This window comes from Mus musculus, chromosome 7 (genome assembly GCF_000001635.26).
Source record: "Mus musculus strain C57BL/6J chromosome 7, GRCm38.p6 C57BL/6J".
Classification (NCBI taxonomy): domain Eukaryota; kingdom Metazoa; phylum Chordata; class Mammalia; order Rodentia; family Muridae; genus Mus; species Mus musculus.
The window spans coordinates 137,309,790-137,323,861 of NC_000073.6; the positions used below are offsets into that span (position 1 = coordinate 137,309,790).

The following is a 14,072-nucleotide window of genomic DNA, read 5'->3' on the forward strand; positions in this document are numbered from 1 at the left end:
GACTACAGACGCCGGGAGAGCGCTGGGCGCAGGGGCAGCCCTCCTTGCGCCACCAGGCGCTGCCCAGGCCGGGCTGCCCAGCCGCCAGCCCTGCACCCTACCGGCCGCACACACACACATCCCCCCGCCCCCCGGAGCCCGAGCAGAGGCCGGAGACTTGGGCTGCGTGGCTAGGCGTCCTCCGACAGCAGGAAGCTGTGCACGGCGGTCGCACGTGCTCGTGCCACGCCAGGGAGCTGGCGGCCCGCGGGAGGGCCGGGGCCCGGGCCCGGGGGGCGCCCCTGCCCGCGCGGCCACGTGCTTCTCGCCCGATGATATTTAGAAAGAAAAGTGCTAATGGCCAATCTGGTGTTTATTTTCAAAGTGCTAACAATGATTTTTTTTTCCTCGGGTAAAAAGGCAGTGTCTGCGCGCACGCTCGGGTGGGTTTTGAGCAGAGGCTCCGCCAGATGGTGCGAAGCCCTAGGTGCGCTCACGCCGGCGCCCAGCCCGTCTCCGCCGCCGGGAGCCCCGGCTCGGCCGCCCTCGCCGCCGCCCGCCTCGCCCAAAGAAGAGGAGAAAAGGCCACTGGGGGAGGGGCGGGAGGCGGGGGCCGCCAGCCGCAGGTTCCGGGCAGAAAATTCCTCCAAGGGGAGGGCTGCCCTCTCCGCAGTTCCCGCCCCCCCCACACCCCCTGAAAATTCTCTGGAAATTACTTCCAACCTCCTCCGGCACTTTCCTGCACTTCCAGGCGGACAAAGCCCTTTCTACTAGGCGTCCGGGGACTGGCTTCCTGGGAAGAGGGAAGAGTCTCCGCAAGCCTCGTTCCGCGGCCTGGAGCTCGGCCCGCTCGGAACCACAGAAATGGTGGGAGTCACCACAGGCCAGCGAGCCGCCTGGGGCTGCTGGGCTAGCGGCCTTGGCGACACCAGTACTTCTGAAAGAATGGCTTGTCCTCCGATGATCCCCGTATTTATATTTGATTTATTTTTTATTTTGTAGCACAAACAGAAATCCATAAACTGTCGGTTCAGCGCCATTGACTCTTTGATCAGTTACTGGGCTATTTCTTTAGTCCCCCCCCCTCCATCCCCGTCAGTGAGGAGATTAAATGCCTTTATTTTCTGCACCGTGTAGACTGCAAAGGTACTAGGCTAAATGAACAATAAAAGTGTACTTTAAAAGAAGCCTCTTGCTTCTCCCGTACATGAGGAACAGAAACTTAGCAGCGCCTGCAAAAAAAAAAAAAAAAAACCTCCTAATTAGACTACGGCGATTCTCAAAACCTTTTTGCCCGACATACAAAGGAAATAAAAGCCGCCTGACAAAAACAGCAGCCGAGTTCCAGAGCTTCTGTGAATCGGTGCAAGGCTGGCAAAAGGGCACACCACAGTCTGTGTCAGAAAAACACGTTTACCTGCCAGATCTTTGCTCCAGGAGAAAAACCACACAGCTCTGCGGCTGCAGACATTAAAACCTCATGTTCTGGCTGCCTAGGTAAGGACAAACTTTTTCAGAGAAATAAAAATGTGCAAATTGTGCTCAGAGAATAGGAGGCGTGTGTGCCGGGCTGCAGGAAGCTCTTTCCCACTTGGTTCATAATACCGAAAGTTATGAACCAAAAATGAAGAGACTACTTTCATTTCTAGTGTGACCCTGTATATCCTCCATTCTAAAACAATCAGTGCAGGGTGTGCTTAATTTAGGAATTCTATATGCATACACCCAACACTCTATTTTTAAGAACGTGGAAACAATGTCCTTAAAAACAGTAACACATCACCCAGTACAACATTAGCAGCCAGAGACTGGACACCCTCAAAAAGCAATGAGGCATCTTTCTGCAGTTAATCACATTACTGATAGCCAATAGTTATCATCCGAAAAGTTGACCAAGACAGGTTAAATAATTTAATAAGGAACTGCTTGTAATTATGTTATTTACAAGGTATGACAGAGGGTGAGAGAGAGAGCAGAGCAGTGGATGGGTTTGAGTGACCCCTGGAGCTCAGACTTTGAATTATGGAGATGGGGGGCTGAGAGGTGAAGACGGACTAGAGGGGAACAAGGTGACTTCTCACCCCAGCACATTTAACTTTTAAATCCAAATACATGGCTCGTGTTACCAGACCATGGCACTAGAAAGGAGGAGGGGAACTAACTAAGCCAGCCTAACTCGATGAGCTTTGGGACAGTCAGTTGTCTTTGTTGAGGGGAGGGGTCAGAAACCCCATGAAATGGTTTTCAAGCAGAGAAAGAAACGTTTAAAAATAAACAAGGGGGGGATCTTGGAATTTTTCTGTCAAATATTAATTACCGTAATTAATTAAGACAGAGTTTGATTCCAATCGCAAGTCATTTAATAAAGCATATATGTCCTGTTTTAATGACGGCATAAACTATTTGTAGCAACCGGTCCATTTATTCCAATAAATATGGAATTCTCATTAGCATGTCAAGGAAGCGAAATGAAAAACAAATACAGGAGATCCATTTGTCAGTCTGCTCTCTCAGCCCCAGGACAACCTCAGCTCAGCAGAAAGGAAAACACAACGAGTAGAGAGGCAGAAACTTTCTCACCTGTTTGGTCATTGAATCTATGAGGCGGACATACAGATCTTGCTCTGTTCTGACGCCTGTGAGGGGAAAAAAGCAGACAAACTCTCAACAAGCTTTTAGCCTGAACCTCAGGAGGGACGCCCGGGCCTGGGCGAGCCAGTGCCTGGGACCACTTTAAGGCAATCCCTACAATATTGGGAGGGAAACAGAAAACCCCAGTCGCTTCTCACTGTTTTCTTTTCTTAATTAAAAGTCTTGGGACTCTTGCGGTTCCCATATGAAGGTGTAAGAAGTCTGCCTAGCAGTGAGCAGGCCAAGAGTGCAGCTCTGGGCCCATATGGTCATTTATTTTTCAAAAAGAGAGTGCACCTATAGAAACAGAGTCCAAACTCCTTTCTACTCTCGAAGGTCCTTTCCTTTCTAAACCGTGCACAGGCAGTAAGTTATGCTCGGCTTATGCAGCTACCCTCATCCCAATAATTAACATTAATTTGCAAAACTGAAAAAAGTCCCTTAAAAGTGCTGTTCTGCAGGCGCCCTTATCGATCCTCCTTTTACTTTCTACTTCAAGCCCCACCGGTTAATCATGTGAAGTGCCATCGACTTATCGATCGTTTATGTTTTGTTTTCCTTCTATGCCATGAGAAGATTTCGTGTTTACACCCATGTCATTTTAATCTCAAAATCTTTATGTCCTGAAACCATCGAGGGAAGGGAGAGCCAGCGCTCAGGGCGAAAGGGCAGTCAGCAAGCAGTGGTACTCACCATTGCTGTACAGTAGCTGCAGCTTGTAGTGAATGCCGTTGTTGGTTTTCTCGTTGTTCGGCTCCTGAAAGCAACGATAAATAATTGCATTTAGCGTGGCCGCGTCTGGCGCGGTCACCGCGCTCGGTCCCCCTCCAGGACCGAGGCCCCTCGGCCTCACACGCTGCAGGCAGGATTCCTGGCTCGCAGCTACGCGGTGATGTCACTTTTCCTGCCGCAAGCCCAGCGTTCCCCCTCGCCCCCAGTGAGTCCGAGGGCACAGAGAAGTTGTTCGGCCCTTGGCGGGGCCTGTGCGACCGCACGTGGCGGCGGGGTCGCCCGGCGGAGCGCTCCCGCCACCGAGGGGGGCACTCGGACCCCATGCGCGGGCACCAACTGCCCCCTACTCCTGGAGAGGGAGGGTGCGATCGCCGGTGTACACTTACTTTCTCTTTCTCCACAAAGTCCACAAAAGCGGTCCTTTCGATCTCCACCGGCTGCCCCTGCCTGTCGTAGAGCGCCAGCACGAAGTGGAAGAAATTGGATTTCCGGAGGTTGGAAGGAGGCTGCTTCTCGAAGTGCGCCCGCGCCAGCCCCACGCCGCTGCAGGAGGAAAGGGACAGCGGCCCGGTGAGCAGCGCGGCGCTGGCCGGAGGAGGGGGCCGGGCCGGGCCGGGGCCAAGGCGCGCGGGGGCGGCCGGTACGTACCTCTGGGCGGCCGTGTTGGCGTCCACCACGCCTGCCGTGTGCATCCACGAGCGCACCGGGTTCATGCCGCTGCCCAGCGGCTCCTCCTTCATGGTCGTCCCCCCGCGCGGAATATTCTCCTGAATCCCAAACATGAACACTGCTGGCGGCGGCCGCGACTCCCGGCCGAAAGCGCGTCCGCGGTCGGCGGCGCTCGGGGCTCGGCGGCAGGAGGCTGCCCTGGCCGCCCTGGCCCTGCTCGGCGCCTGCGGTGCGGCCCGCCGCCGGCTTCAGCCCGTCCCGGGCAGGCGCCGCATACACCGGCGGCCGGGCGCTGCGGACGGCCGGGGACGCGGGCGGGCTGCACCGGTGGCGACGCGACGCTTCGGAGGAGCAGGGCGCGGTGGACGCGGTGGCCGCGGCGGCGCTTGTTGTTGTTGTTGTTTGCAGGCGCGCTCAACGTGGTGTCATCCTAGCCAGGCGGCGTCCGCGGCTGCAGGACACTGCGGGATCGCCCGCTTCTGGCGCGGCCCGCCTGCTCCAAAGACAAATAAACGGGGCAGTGAGTGCCGCGGCGCAGTCCCGGGCGCAGGCGGGGCGCGGCGGGGCCTGGAGCGGCGCGCGCAGCGGACGGAGGCGCACAAAACTCAGCCCTCTCTCCCCGAGGAATGGACCCTTTCCCGGGAGCCAAAACTCGAAGCCCCCGGGAGCGGCGCTGTCAGAGGGTGACGTCGGGGGGCGGCGCCTGCGCCATATATGGGAGCGGCCGCCCCTCGCCGCGCCCCTCGCCGCCGCCGCCGCCGCGCTCGCCGACTGACTGCCTGACGGCGCCGCGAGCCGGCCCGAGCCCCGCGAGCCCAGCGAGCCCCGCCGCCTCCGAGCGCCACCGAGCGCCACCACCGCCCCCGGCCACGCGCCACGGCTCCACAAGCCCAGCCGCGGCCGAGGAAGTTACCACCCGCTCAAATAAATCTCGCAAAGAAGCGAGCGCAGCCAGTGCATAAGTGCTGCTTGGCCCGTTATACCTGCCCACAAGACCTGCCACACAGTCAAAACACCGTGGGTCGGAGGAGGAGCGCCCCAAGTCGCCCACACGCATGCAATAAATACCAGGGCAGCACTGGCTCTGGGGTGTCCCAAAGAGAACAGCAGGAAGAGGCTGGAAAGGCGCGCGGGAGGAGATTCCAGGAGAGGGAGGGACAACAAGGGGCTGGGAGAAGAGGGTACCTAATGCCCCTTCTAGGGATCCACACTCCCTGCCGCCACCAGGGCAAGAGGCGCAGCTCAGTCTGATTTCTAGGCAGACCTAAGGCTGCTGAAGGGCCAGTGTGCCCACATCTGAGCCCCGCTGGGTGTCCCATGCTTTCTACCCCGGCAAAGCCTGCTGAATACAGGGCCGGGGTCCACGTCGGAGACAGGTTCCTCCAGATGCCCCCTCTCCCTCCGGTGGCCACAGGAGTTTCGGGTCCCTGGCCTGTTCTTGGGTGCGGCAGTGACAAAGAAGGCTGGGCCCTCTCTGGGCCGACGGAAAGAGCGCTCAGCCTCTCCGGCGACCCGGAGCTGGTGTCCAGCCTGTTACATGGTCCGTGCGGTGGCCAGATCTCCCCACCTCCAACCGCCTGAAAAGCAGAGCAGACACTGCGGGCGCCAGGGACCCTGCCCTCTGCGCCTCCCAGCCTGGGTGAGCGCGCGCCCTGCGGCTTCCCGACCTGGTTTCGAGGAACCGGGAGGGCAGCTGGGAGCCGGCAGCGCGTGGGCTCGGAGGCCCAGCTCGGGAGGCCCGGATTCGGTTCCCAGGCGCTCGGCCCACCCAAAGGAGATCTGTGCGACGCGCGACAGAGGCCCAAGGGACGACCTGGAGATGTCCCAGGCTCTTTCCTGCCACGAGAAATAAGGCCCTTCTGGTTTTAAAAGAAGAAGAAAAAGAAAAGGTTTCTGGGCGCAAGTGTCGCAGGGCAGCCTCTTCCCGCCGGGCCTGGGGTAGCTCTTCCTTTTTTTGTGAATTGGTGGTGTGTGTGCGTTAATATTTTAATTAATCGGGAAAATCGAAGTCCGATTTACGTTATCTGGGGACCCCCCACACGCTACTTGGAAGGGGTGAGAGAAAAGATGTGCTGGAAAGCAATCTATTTTGCTGGTGTTGGGGGTTAATGACTATTGCCAAAGATAAGTGAATTATCAAAGCTGTTGCGCCAGTCCCATCTCAAAATCCATTACGGGGCCGGCCGTCTAATTAAATACGTAAGTATAATAAAATCATATTTTATGACTATTTGAGGGTAATGAGATTAGTCTTTAGAAGCGATCGCCACATATTAAAAATGCCACTGTCTATAGAATGTTAATAACCTTAAATCAAAGTGTATGGAAACTCCTCACGATAAATTAAAAGAAAATTTCTGTATTCCTAATAAGCCCAGCATTTTCCACTTACATCAGACCCCCCATGCAAGAGGTAACACTTTGCTCCTGGAAAGACAACACAGAATAAAGTTGGCCATGGGTGGAGGGTGAGGTTGAGAGATGCTTTGTCTCTGTGTGTTCCAAAGCTTGGGAGCTCACACTGGGTGAGCGACAGGGCCAGCGTCAATGACAGAATATGCTAAATGCCTTTTTAGGCAGAGATGAAGTTGGGAAAGGGGTACAATGCTCGCTTTGTAGCACACTTCCTAAAATGTCCAGCCTGGGCTGGAGGTGCCCGTCCTTGCGCTAAGGCAAGTGTCATGCTTAAAATCATTTACAGTATCTTTAATTCAGATTACACGCGCCAAGGCGATTTAAATCTGATTACCAAATTAGAAGGTTTAAAAGCAAATCCTTCTAAATCTGATACTGTTGACTAAAGAGGGGGAGAAAAAGTTCCATAAGCCCATCACATAAGGTAACGATCCTGCCCCAGAAAGAAAGGGGGTTTTAAACCTTTTTGACAACAAATGCAGCTGCCCCGCTATTTTGGACGATATTAAGCGAAAATGAATGCAAATCTGTGTTCGGCAGCCATCTGGCCCGAAATGGGGGAATCAGCTGTCTCACAACAGGCTCGGGGGCTGAATCCATTTCAGCTCATTTTCTACATCATCTGGTCGCGCACCCAAAGCGTGGAAAATACGGTCTTTATCATTCACCAACTTTATCTTTTTTGTCACTCTACGGCTGGCTCTGAGCTGTGAGCACAAGGTCTAGCCGTCCAGGAAGGGTCTCCACCCTAGCCTGCTGCAGAGGAGCCTGGGTGGGCAGCCCCCACCCCATGCCACCCTCAGATTTTCGATTTGATAGGCAGCGAGGGACAGAGCACCTAGGCCAGAGGGTGGGGGAGGGGCTGCGGATCAAAATCCCTAGAGCCTTCCAAGAGTCTGGGAGCACCTCCCTCAGGAGCCTGCTCCACCCCTCTCAGTTCCTTGGACAATCAGGCAGCCAGAATCCAAAAGGGGAGTACGCAAGAGCTGGCTGGTACTTTGGAAGTTGCGCGGACGCGCTCTGGTCAGTGACCTAACCATTCTCCCAGACCTCTCCTAAAGGTCAGATGGGCGTCCAGGGACCTGGTTGGGAAGGACTCGACCTTTACGGTGGGCCCTGCGGTCCGCGACTGCGGCGGCGATCACTCCGGGCCCCGCGCCCAACGCGATTTGCACGGGTGGCCCTAGAGCTACCGCCGCCGCCGCCTCCTTGGAGGGTGGGAAGTATTCCTTTTGTGCGGATTTACGGGGAGAGGCTTCAATGAGCCCCCTCACATTTGCATTTAAATAGCAGCATCAAGCGCTTCGCGTGCCACACACCAGTGGGCTCCCAGATGTCAAGCCGGAGTCAGTCAGATGGCCAGTGCCCAGCTGTCCTCCCTATGTCGTGCCGGAGCAGGCAGTGACCTTAAAGAGACAGCGCTCACCGCTCCTGGAGCCCGACTCTGGGTCCCTCATGAGAGTCAACTCTTCAGCCTCTGTTTGTGGGCATCACCTAAAATCTGGAGGACGGTCCAAGCTCCCAGGACCTGCCTCCAGACTCACAGGGCACTATGTGTCCTGGCCGCAGCAGCACGCCATTAGGTTCTCCTCCCTGCCCACTCCCGGATCAGTATGCGCCAGGAAGACACTTCCCCACCCTCCTCCATTCCCTGCCCCCAACTCGGTGTGGAGCAGGGCCTGGAAGGGGGGGAGGGGTGACCTGGTTCTGGCTTCTGATCTACCCCCTTGAATTTTTCACTAAATTGTATCGCAGGGTACTAGGGATACAGGGCACCAGGTGCCACAGAGGCAGCACCTATCCGATGTCCGGGGTACCCTATATGTGTTCTTTCTTGCTCGACAGCCAACGCCGCAACCATCCTTCCAAAAGTAATAAACTTCATTTCCTGCGTTGAGAAGCCCTAGCCAGAAATTCCTGGAAGCAGCCGTGGGAGTATCAGAGGTACACAGGCTCCGGTGAGAGCTGCGCCTTCTAGGGGCACAGGGCTCCAGGCCCAGGTTACCTAGTTACGTCACTGGAGCCTTCGGTATTTTGAAGGGGTGAGGAGCAATGAGGCAAAGTCCCGCGATTTTGTGTCCACACCTCCAGAGCTTAGTTTCAGAAGCTGCCGGCCCTCCTCTCTTCGGTGCCCCGGGGTCGCTGGGCCTTGAGCCTTTCTCCAACCTCCAGGATCATCGCAGGCAGGGGTTTGCAAGGAACTTCGAAAGGGAGAGCAGGGCTGGTTCTATGCCTTGGGGTTGGAGGCCCGAAAAGCTGGGAGAGGAGCACTAAGATTTCTCGCACTATGAATGGGTGGAATTGCCTGACCGATTCAGTCCCTGGCCGAGGCCAGGGTTCTACCTGATGGCATAGGGTCACTTCAGTCAGTAAGCGGAAGAAATGTAAGGGCTCCGCACATGGGCAATTGCAACCTGTTTACCTGAGCAGCAAAGGAAGCTGGCCCAGGTTCGGTTCCTTTCTGGGACCAGAGAATATGCTTTCACCTCTCTCCAAGAGAAAATGTAAGCCAAATGGACCTTTGGCAACAGGAGCCAAGGCCAAGTTGGGCATCCCTGTGCCCTTGAAGATAAATAACTGAGCACCTAGTACCTGACACATGCGACGCAACAACCCGCACCTCTCCCCTGCCTTAAAGGGCAGGAAGCTCGGTGGGGTTCAAGAGAAAAACGTGAAAACTCAAGGGTCGTAGGTTCTGGTTTTCTGTGCCGCCTCCTCCCACAATATTTATTTTGCACAGTTAAGGTTCCTGAATCCCGACCCCGGGTACAGAAGAATTTTCTGAGTGAAAAACGTGTAGGCGCCTCCTGCGGAGGCGACCAAGTTTGACAAACAGCGCCTCCTGGGGTGGGGAGAGCGGAGTGCGCCGCAGCAGAAAGGAGAGCTAGAGCGCTCACCCGCCTCAGGACTGGTGGCCCCTTCCGCTCCTACTGGATCCCAGCATCTGGTTCCTGACTCTTGGACAGCCAACGCACCTAGGCCTTGCTGAACTGATAACCTCAAGGGCATGTAGAAAGCACCACTCGCCGCCGTCTAGTCCTAATTGCTGCCCACGTGCGCCTGCTTTCTGGAGCCACCCGGAACAGAATACGGGACACCTAGCCCGCGCTGCGAGCTCCACGCAAACTCCCTAGCTGGAGAGAAAGGTGCCAGCCAAGTGATCCCGCGGAAGCAGCAGACACGACCAGGAACTCGCTCAACTGTATCTCTGGGAAGCCCCAAGACTTCAAATGGAGCCCAAAAGAGCCTGTTGTGTGCCTGGGTTCCAACAGCGTGCAAAATTAGAAGGCAAACAGTTAATTATTGTCTCTCTGCCCTTACTTTTCCCTATCTCCTTCGGTCACTTTGGCTGACCCTACAGTTCGGAGTGAGTCCTGAGGACTCTTCAGACACACCGGGAATCCCAACTCAAACACGCGGAAGCTTGGGTTTCTCCCATCCCACCTTACAACCTTAAAGGTCGCCTCTCCGAGGGGGGGGGCACTTTGGAGGAGCAACGGAGCTCTGAAAGACAGCTGGTGTGTGGCGGGGTCTCTCAGACCCGAAAAGGAGCAGCGGTTTAGCAACAAGCTGGGATTTCCCTAGCTGCGTTCAGCGGTGCTCTAAAGGCGGTCCTGTTGGATGCCCCAGAACCAGCGCCTGGGACACGGAGTCCACACTGCCTGCCCGCGCCAATTTACAAAGCAAACTTTCCCTAGAGAAGTTTTTGGATCGAACAGCGCACAAAGTGCGCCAATCAACACTTAAACAGAACCAAACAGTACAAACACGGATCGATCAGATAATTTCAGATATTATAATTGGCTTTAATTAAACACACTGCGTTCTAATTAACTCTGAAATTTTAGCATGCTTTGGGACACTGGTGTCTGATTTGATATTGTCAGTCCAGATGTCCTAATAAAATTCAATCCTCCACTCAAGACTTCAATACTCTCTAAGAACAAAATGCAAATTAAATGTAAAACCTAAAGTATCGCCAAAGGTATAATCAAGAAAGGTGTCTCAAAACTTCTCACTTTTTATTACGCAGTAGTTTAAAAATGCAGATTACATCTTAACAAGACTCCTCCAGCAAGCCATAAATCTTAACTCTTTCCTGGACGCTGATGGGTGCCATGTTCTAGCCCTCGAAAGTTTGCCAGTAGAATTCCGTATTGAAACGCCAGTTAAAGGAGTTGGGAACGGGATGAGGGTGGACCCAGAAGGGTGGCCTTTGACAGCCATTGAGGGCATGCTCTCTTCCCCTTACTTTTCTCACTCCTTGCCCCATGCATGTTAACCCAGACGCTACACTGCCATCCCTGTGCGCAGATGGGTGAAGTGGGGTTTGAGTTAACCAGACCTACTCAGATGCTGGAACTGCGATGATGCCTAAGCTGAGAGGAAAAAGAAAGCTCACTGCCCCTGGGCAGATATGGTCAACTCTTCCACCTGGCAAGAACAAACCCTTTAGCTCACGGTCAGGGGGCTTCTACGGAGGAGTATTGGGTGGCGGGCAGCAACAGGATTGCTCCTCCAGGGAAGCCAGATGTGGGCCGTGAGACCGGGTATGCCTGTGGCGACACGCTCTGCAGCGACTACATTCTTTATCAACTCCGAGGGTCTGCTAAATTTTACGGACTAGAATGAGTCCTCCTAAAAGAAAGCTATTCCCACATTAAACGTGTGTATGTTTTCCATACTAATGGAGTCACTTAAAGCTGTTGCTAATTTAACTTTTTAAAAAGGCCACACTGATGTAATTTGCATTTTCTTTAGGATATTGAAATAAAGAGAAAACTGCTGGGCGGCGAGGCTGCCCAGGGCATAGCTAGGGGCCATGCAGAAATAAAAACAGATAAAGAAAAGAAGAAAGAAAGAAACCGACTTCTCTTCTAGACTATTAATAAGCAATTTGTCCCGCTGAAATTTACATTGCAAAGAGTAGAGCAGCGGCAGCCGCAGCGGCGGGGCCAGCACAGGCCCGGGCAGGGAACTCCACAGCACTGGTGGGGGCAGCCTTTGGGCGTCCGGCTCGCCCTCCCCAGCGGTCTAAGCGCTTTTGAAGTTGGTGTTCTTGCCACCGATCCGAAGACCCTCGGCCAACAGGGTCTCTTTACGCCACTGTCAGCAGGCTCTTGCCTTTGCAGAAAGAGGAGGCTACCTGTGCCAGCGCCACCCCAAATGGGGACTCACTCGGAGGGTAATGGGTGGAGGAGTCCCTGGGAAATGACACTTTGCCCAGGGACCCCTGGACCTGAGGATCCCTAGCTCTACAACTACTGGCCAGTCCTTAAACTAGAGGGAAAATAATAAGGGTCATTTGGGTTTTCCTGCTTGGCCAAGCTGCTTCTACGGTTCAAGTGAACTGCGAGTGTGGAGCTTGTGTCGCCCACCCCCGCCACTGCCCCGCCCGCGCGCCGCCCGGTGGAGCGGCGACTGGCGAGTCTAGCGTGGGGCCAGGGCGCCATCTACGGGCGCTGCGCGGCTCAGGCCGCCGACGCCCTCGCCTCAGAGCCCACTCCACCTCCTGCCGCCGGCGGGGCCCGCGCTCGCCCGCGCCTGCATCGCGAGGCCTGCCACTTATCACAATTACCCGACGCTCCCGTGCCTTTTTGCTTATCAAACATTGCTTGCGAGTGATGCCAAGTTTTAGACAGTAGATTAAAACTTTCCAAATGAAGGCGCTCTCCTGCCTGCGATTTTTAGGGGCGAGATTAATAAAAGACACGAAATGTAAGGATAACACAATTTGATTTGTTAGTCTAACTCCGCGATTTGAGACTTGATGTCCCCAAAGACCAGGCGAGCTTTTCCCCTTTATTTATTTTTATTAAAACATCAATCTGCGCTGGAGCTGGGTGAACTCGGTTTCACCTGGAGAACATAAAATTCTCCATACCCGAGAAATAAGCACCTTTCATAAATCAATGGTATTCCTGACACATCGATCAATTTGGGGTTGTTAATCCGAAAGCAGGAGTTTTAATTGCTTCCCGCGCTCTCATCCAGGCACCGACACGCCCCCTCCTCTTCCCCGCCTTCTCCTCAAGGGTCTCACTTTTGCTGAGGCTGGGGGTGGAATAGGGATCGAAAAATCCGGGTACTTCAACTAAAGCCCCGAAACCTTGTTCTTCCCTCCATGGGGATCCTCGCTCGCCTTCCCGGGATCCTACCAGAGAAAGCCGAATGGTCACGCCACCCGAGCCGCCAAGCCTCCCTCAGTCTTCGCCCGCTGCCACCGCGCTCCCCGGCCCCACAAAAGTTCCCTGCGAGGCCAGACCCTCGCGCACCGAGGATCTGGCTCCGCATCCTGTGTCCCTCGCCCCGCCACACAGCACAGCCCACCCCTGCACCCTGCGGCCCTCCCTGGCGCCCAGGTCCCGCCGCCCGCGACGCGCGAAGTTCAACTTTGCGGGCTCTGCGGCCGCTTCGGGACCGCACTGGGGCGGGAGCCCCCGACGGGATCGCGCGGAGCAGAGCGCTTACCTGAGCCGCCGAGCCTCTACTCCGACGGGCGTGGCGGGCGCCGGGGCCGCGAGGTGCCAGCGTCGCCTGCGGCGGGCTGGAGGTGTGCTGCTCCGCGCCTCCCCACGTTCCCACCTCCGGCCCTCCGGGGAGAGCCCACGGGCCGGGCCGCGAGCGCGCCAGTGCGCACGCGCCGCGCTGCCTTCCACCGCGGGCGGTGGCGGCGACGCGGCGGGCGGGGGGTGCCGAGCAGGGAGCTAGAAGGTGCCCGAGGCGACCCCGCAGCCCGCCCGCCGCGGTGCCCCGGGGCCGCAGCTGCGTCCGAGCTAGCCGCCTGGGGGACAGGCCTCGGGGGAACCCCGAGGACCACGCACTGGGGACCCCCTCTGCCTGGAGTACTCTTTGCCAGGACTGGAGAGGTTCCTTCCTGCGGGGGGCCTAAGGGCAGCAGTAACCTGCCTTGACCCAGACAGTGCATTGGGCCCCCTCCCCCGCCCCCAAGGCGAACACCAAGTGGGTGGACACCTCTGCACTCGAGTCTAGACGCAGATCCCAGGACCCGGGTTGCTCTGCCAGCTCACTTCTGCTCTTTTAGGTAGTGTAGGTGAAGACAGCTCCCAGATGACTACTGCTAATTTAATGAGAGACACTCTGCTGAGCTGTTAGAGAGTCAAGAGGTTGTCCATAGAGAAAGCAAAACCAGGATTCCTTGGAAAGCCACGGGGGCGGTGGGGGGGGGGGGAACTACCTGGCCTCTAAGGTAGCCTTGCTTTTTTTTCCAGGACCATTTCTGCTGGTCTGAGCTTCAGCTACCCTCTGGGGGGCCAGACAACCCGACCATTCCCTCCTTCATCCACCTTTGAAGATGTCACACAGCAAATGACAAAGGTGGAAACTTTATTAGGCATCTGCAGCTACATCTTCAAGAAAAGGGGTCCACCATCCCTGACCTGTGAACCTGCCCTGAGGTTGTTGTATTGAGATGGCTTAGGTAACTGGCTCCTCTTCCTCTCTAATATATTTAATATATTCTGTCTGCTCCTTTCAACCCAAACTACGATACAAATCTCTGAATAAACAGTTTGGGGCACCCAGGTTGGTCTTTAATGGGAGCTCACACTTACCCATCTCCCCGCCCCCAGCCCAGTGCTTTAACCCCCTGTTTCTGTTCTCTACTCCTTATTTCAACCTTTTGT

The 14,072-nt window shown here is 55.7% G+C and overlaps 1 protein-coding gene across 22 annotated transcripts in view; it reads right to left on the reverse strand.

Annotated features, from left to right (window-relative positions):
• Ebf3 (early B cell factor 3) overlaps positions 1–13,016 on the reverse strand; it is a 129,135-nt gene extending 116,119 nt beyond the window's left edge. For 10 of the 22 annotated variants that reach the window (XM_006507336.2, XM_030242092.1, XM_006507334.2 and 7 more), the window contains exons 1-4: positions 3,991–4,153; positions 3,729–3,885; positions 3,304–3,367; positions 2,560–2,615 (exon numbers count right to left, since the gene is read on the reverse strand). In XM_006507336.2, the coding sequence (XP_006507399.1) occupies positions 2,560–2,615; positions 3,304–3,367; positions 3,729–3,885; positions 3,991–4,124 (411 nt within the window). In that variant the 5' untranslated portion in view covers positions 4,125–4,153. Of the gene's footprint in view, positions 1–2,559; positions 2,616–3,303; positions 3,368–3,728; positions 3,886–3,990; positions 4,665–12,897 lie in introns of those variants that run through there. The other 12 variants (NM_010096.3, NM_001113414.1, NM_001113415.1 and 9 more) reach the window with 10 other exon arrangements.
• Positions 13,017–14,072: the final 1,056 nt, after the last annotated feature.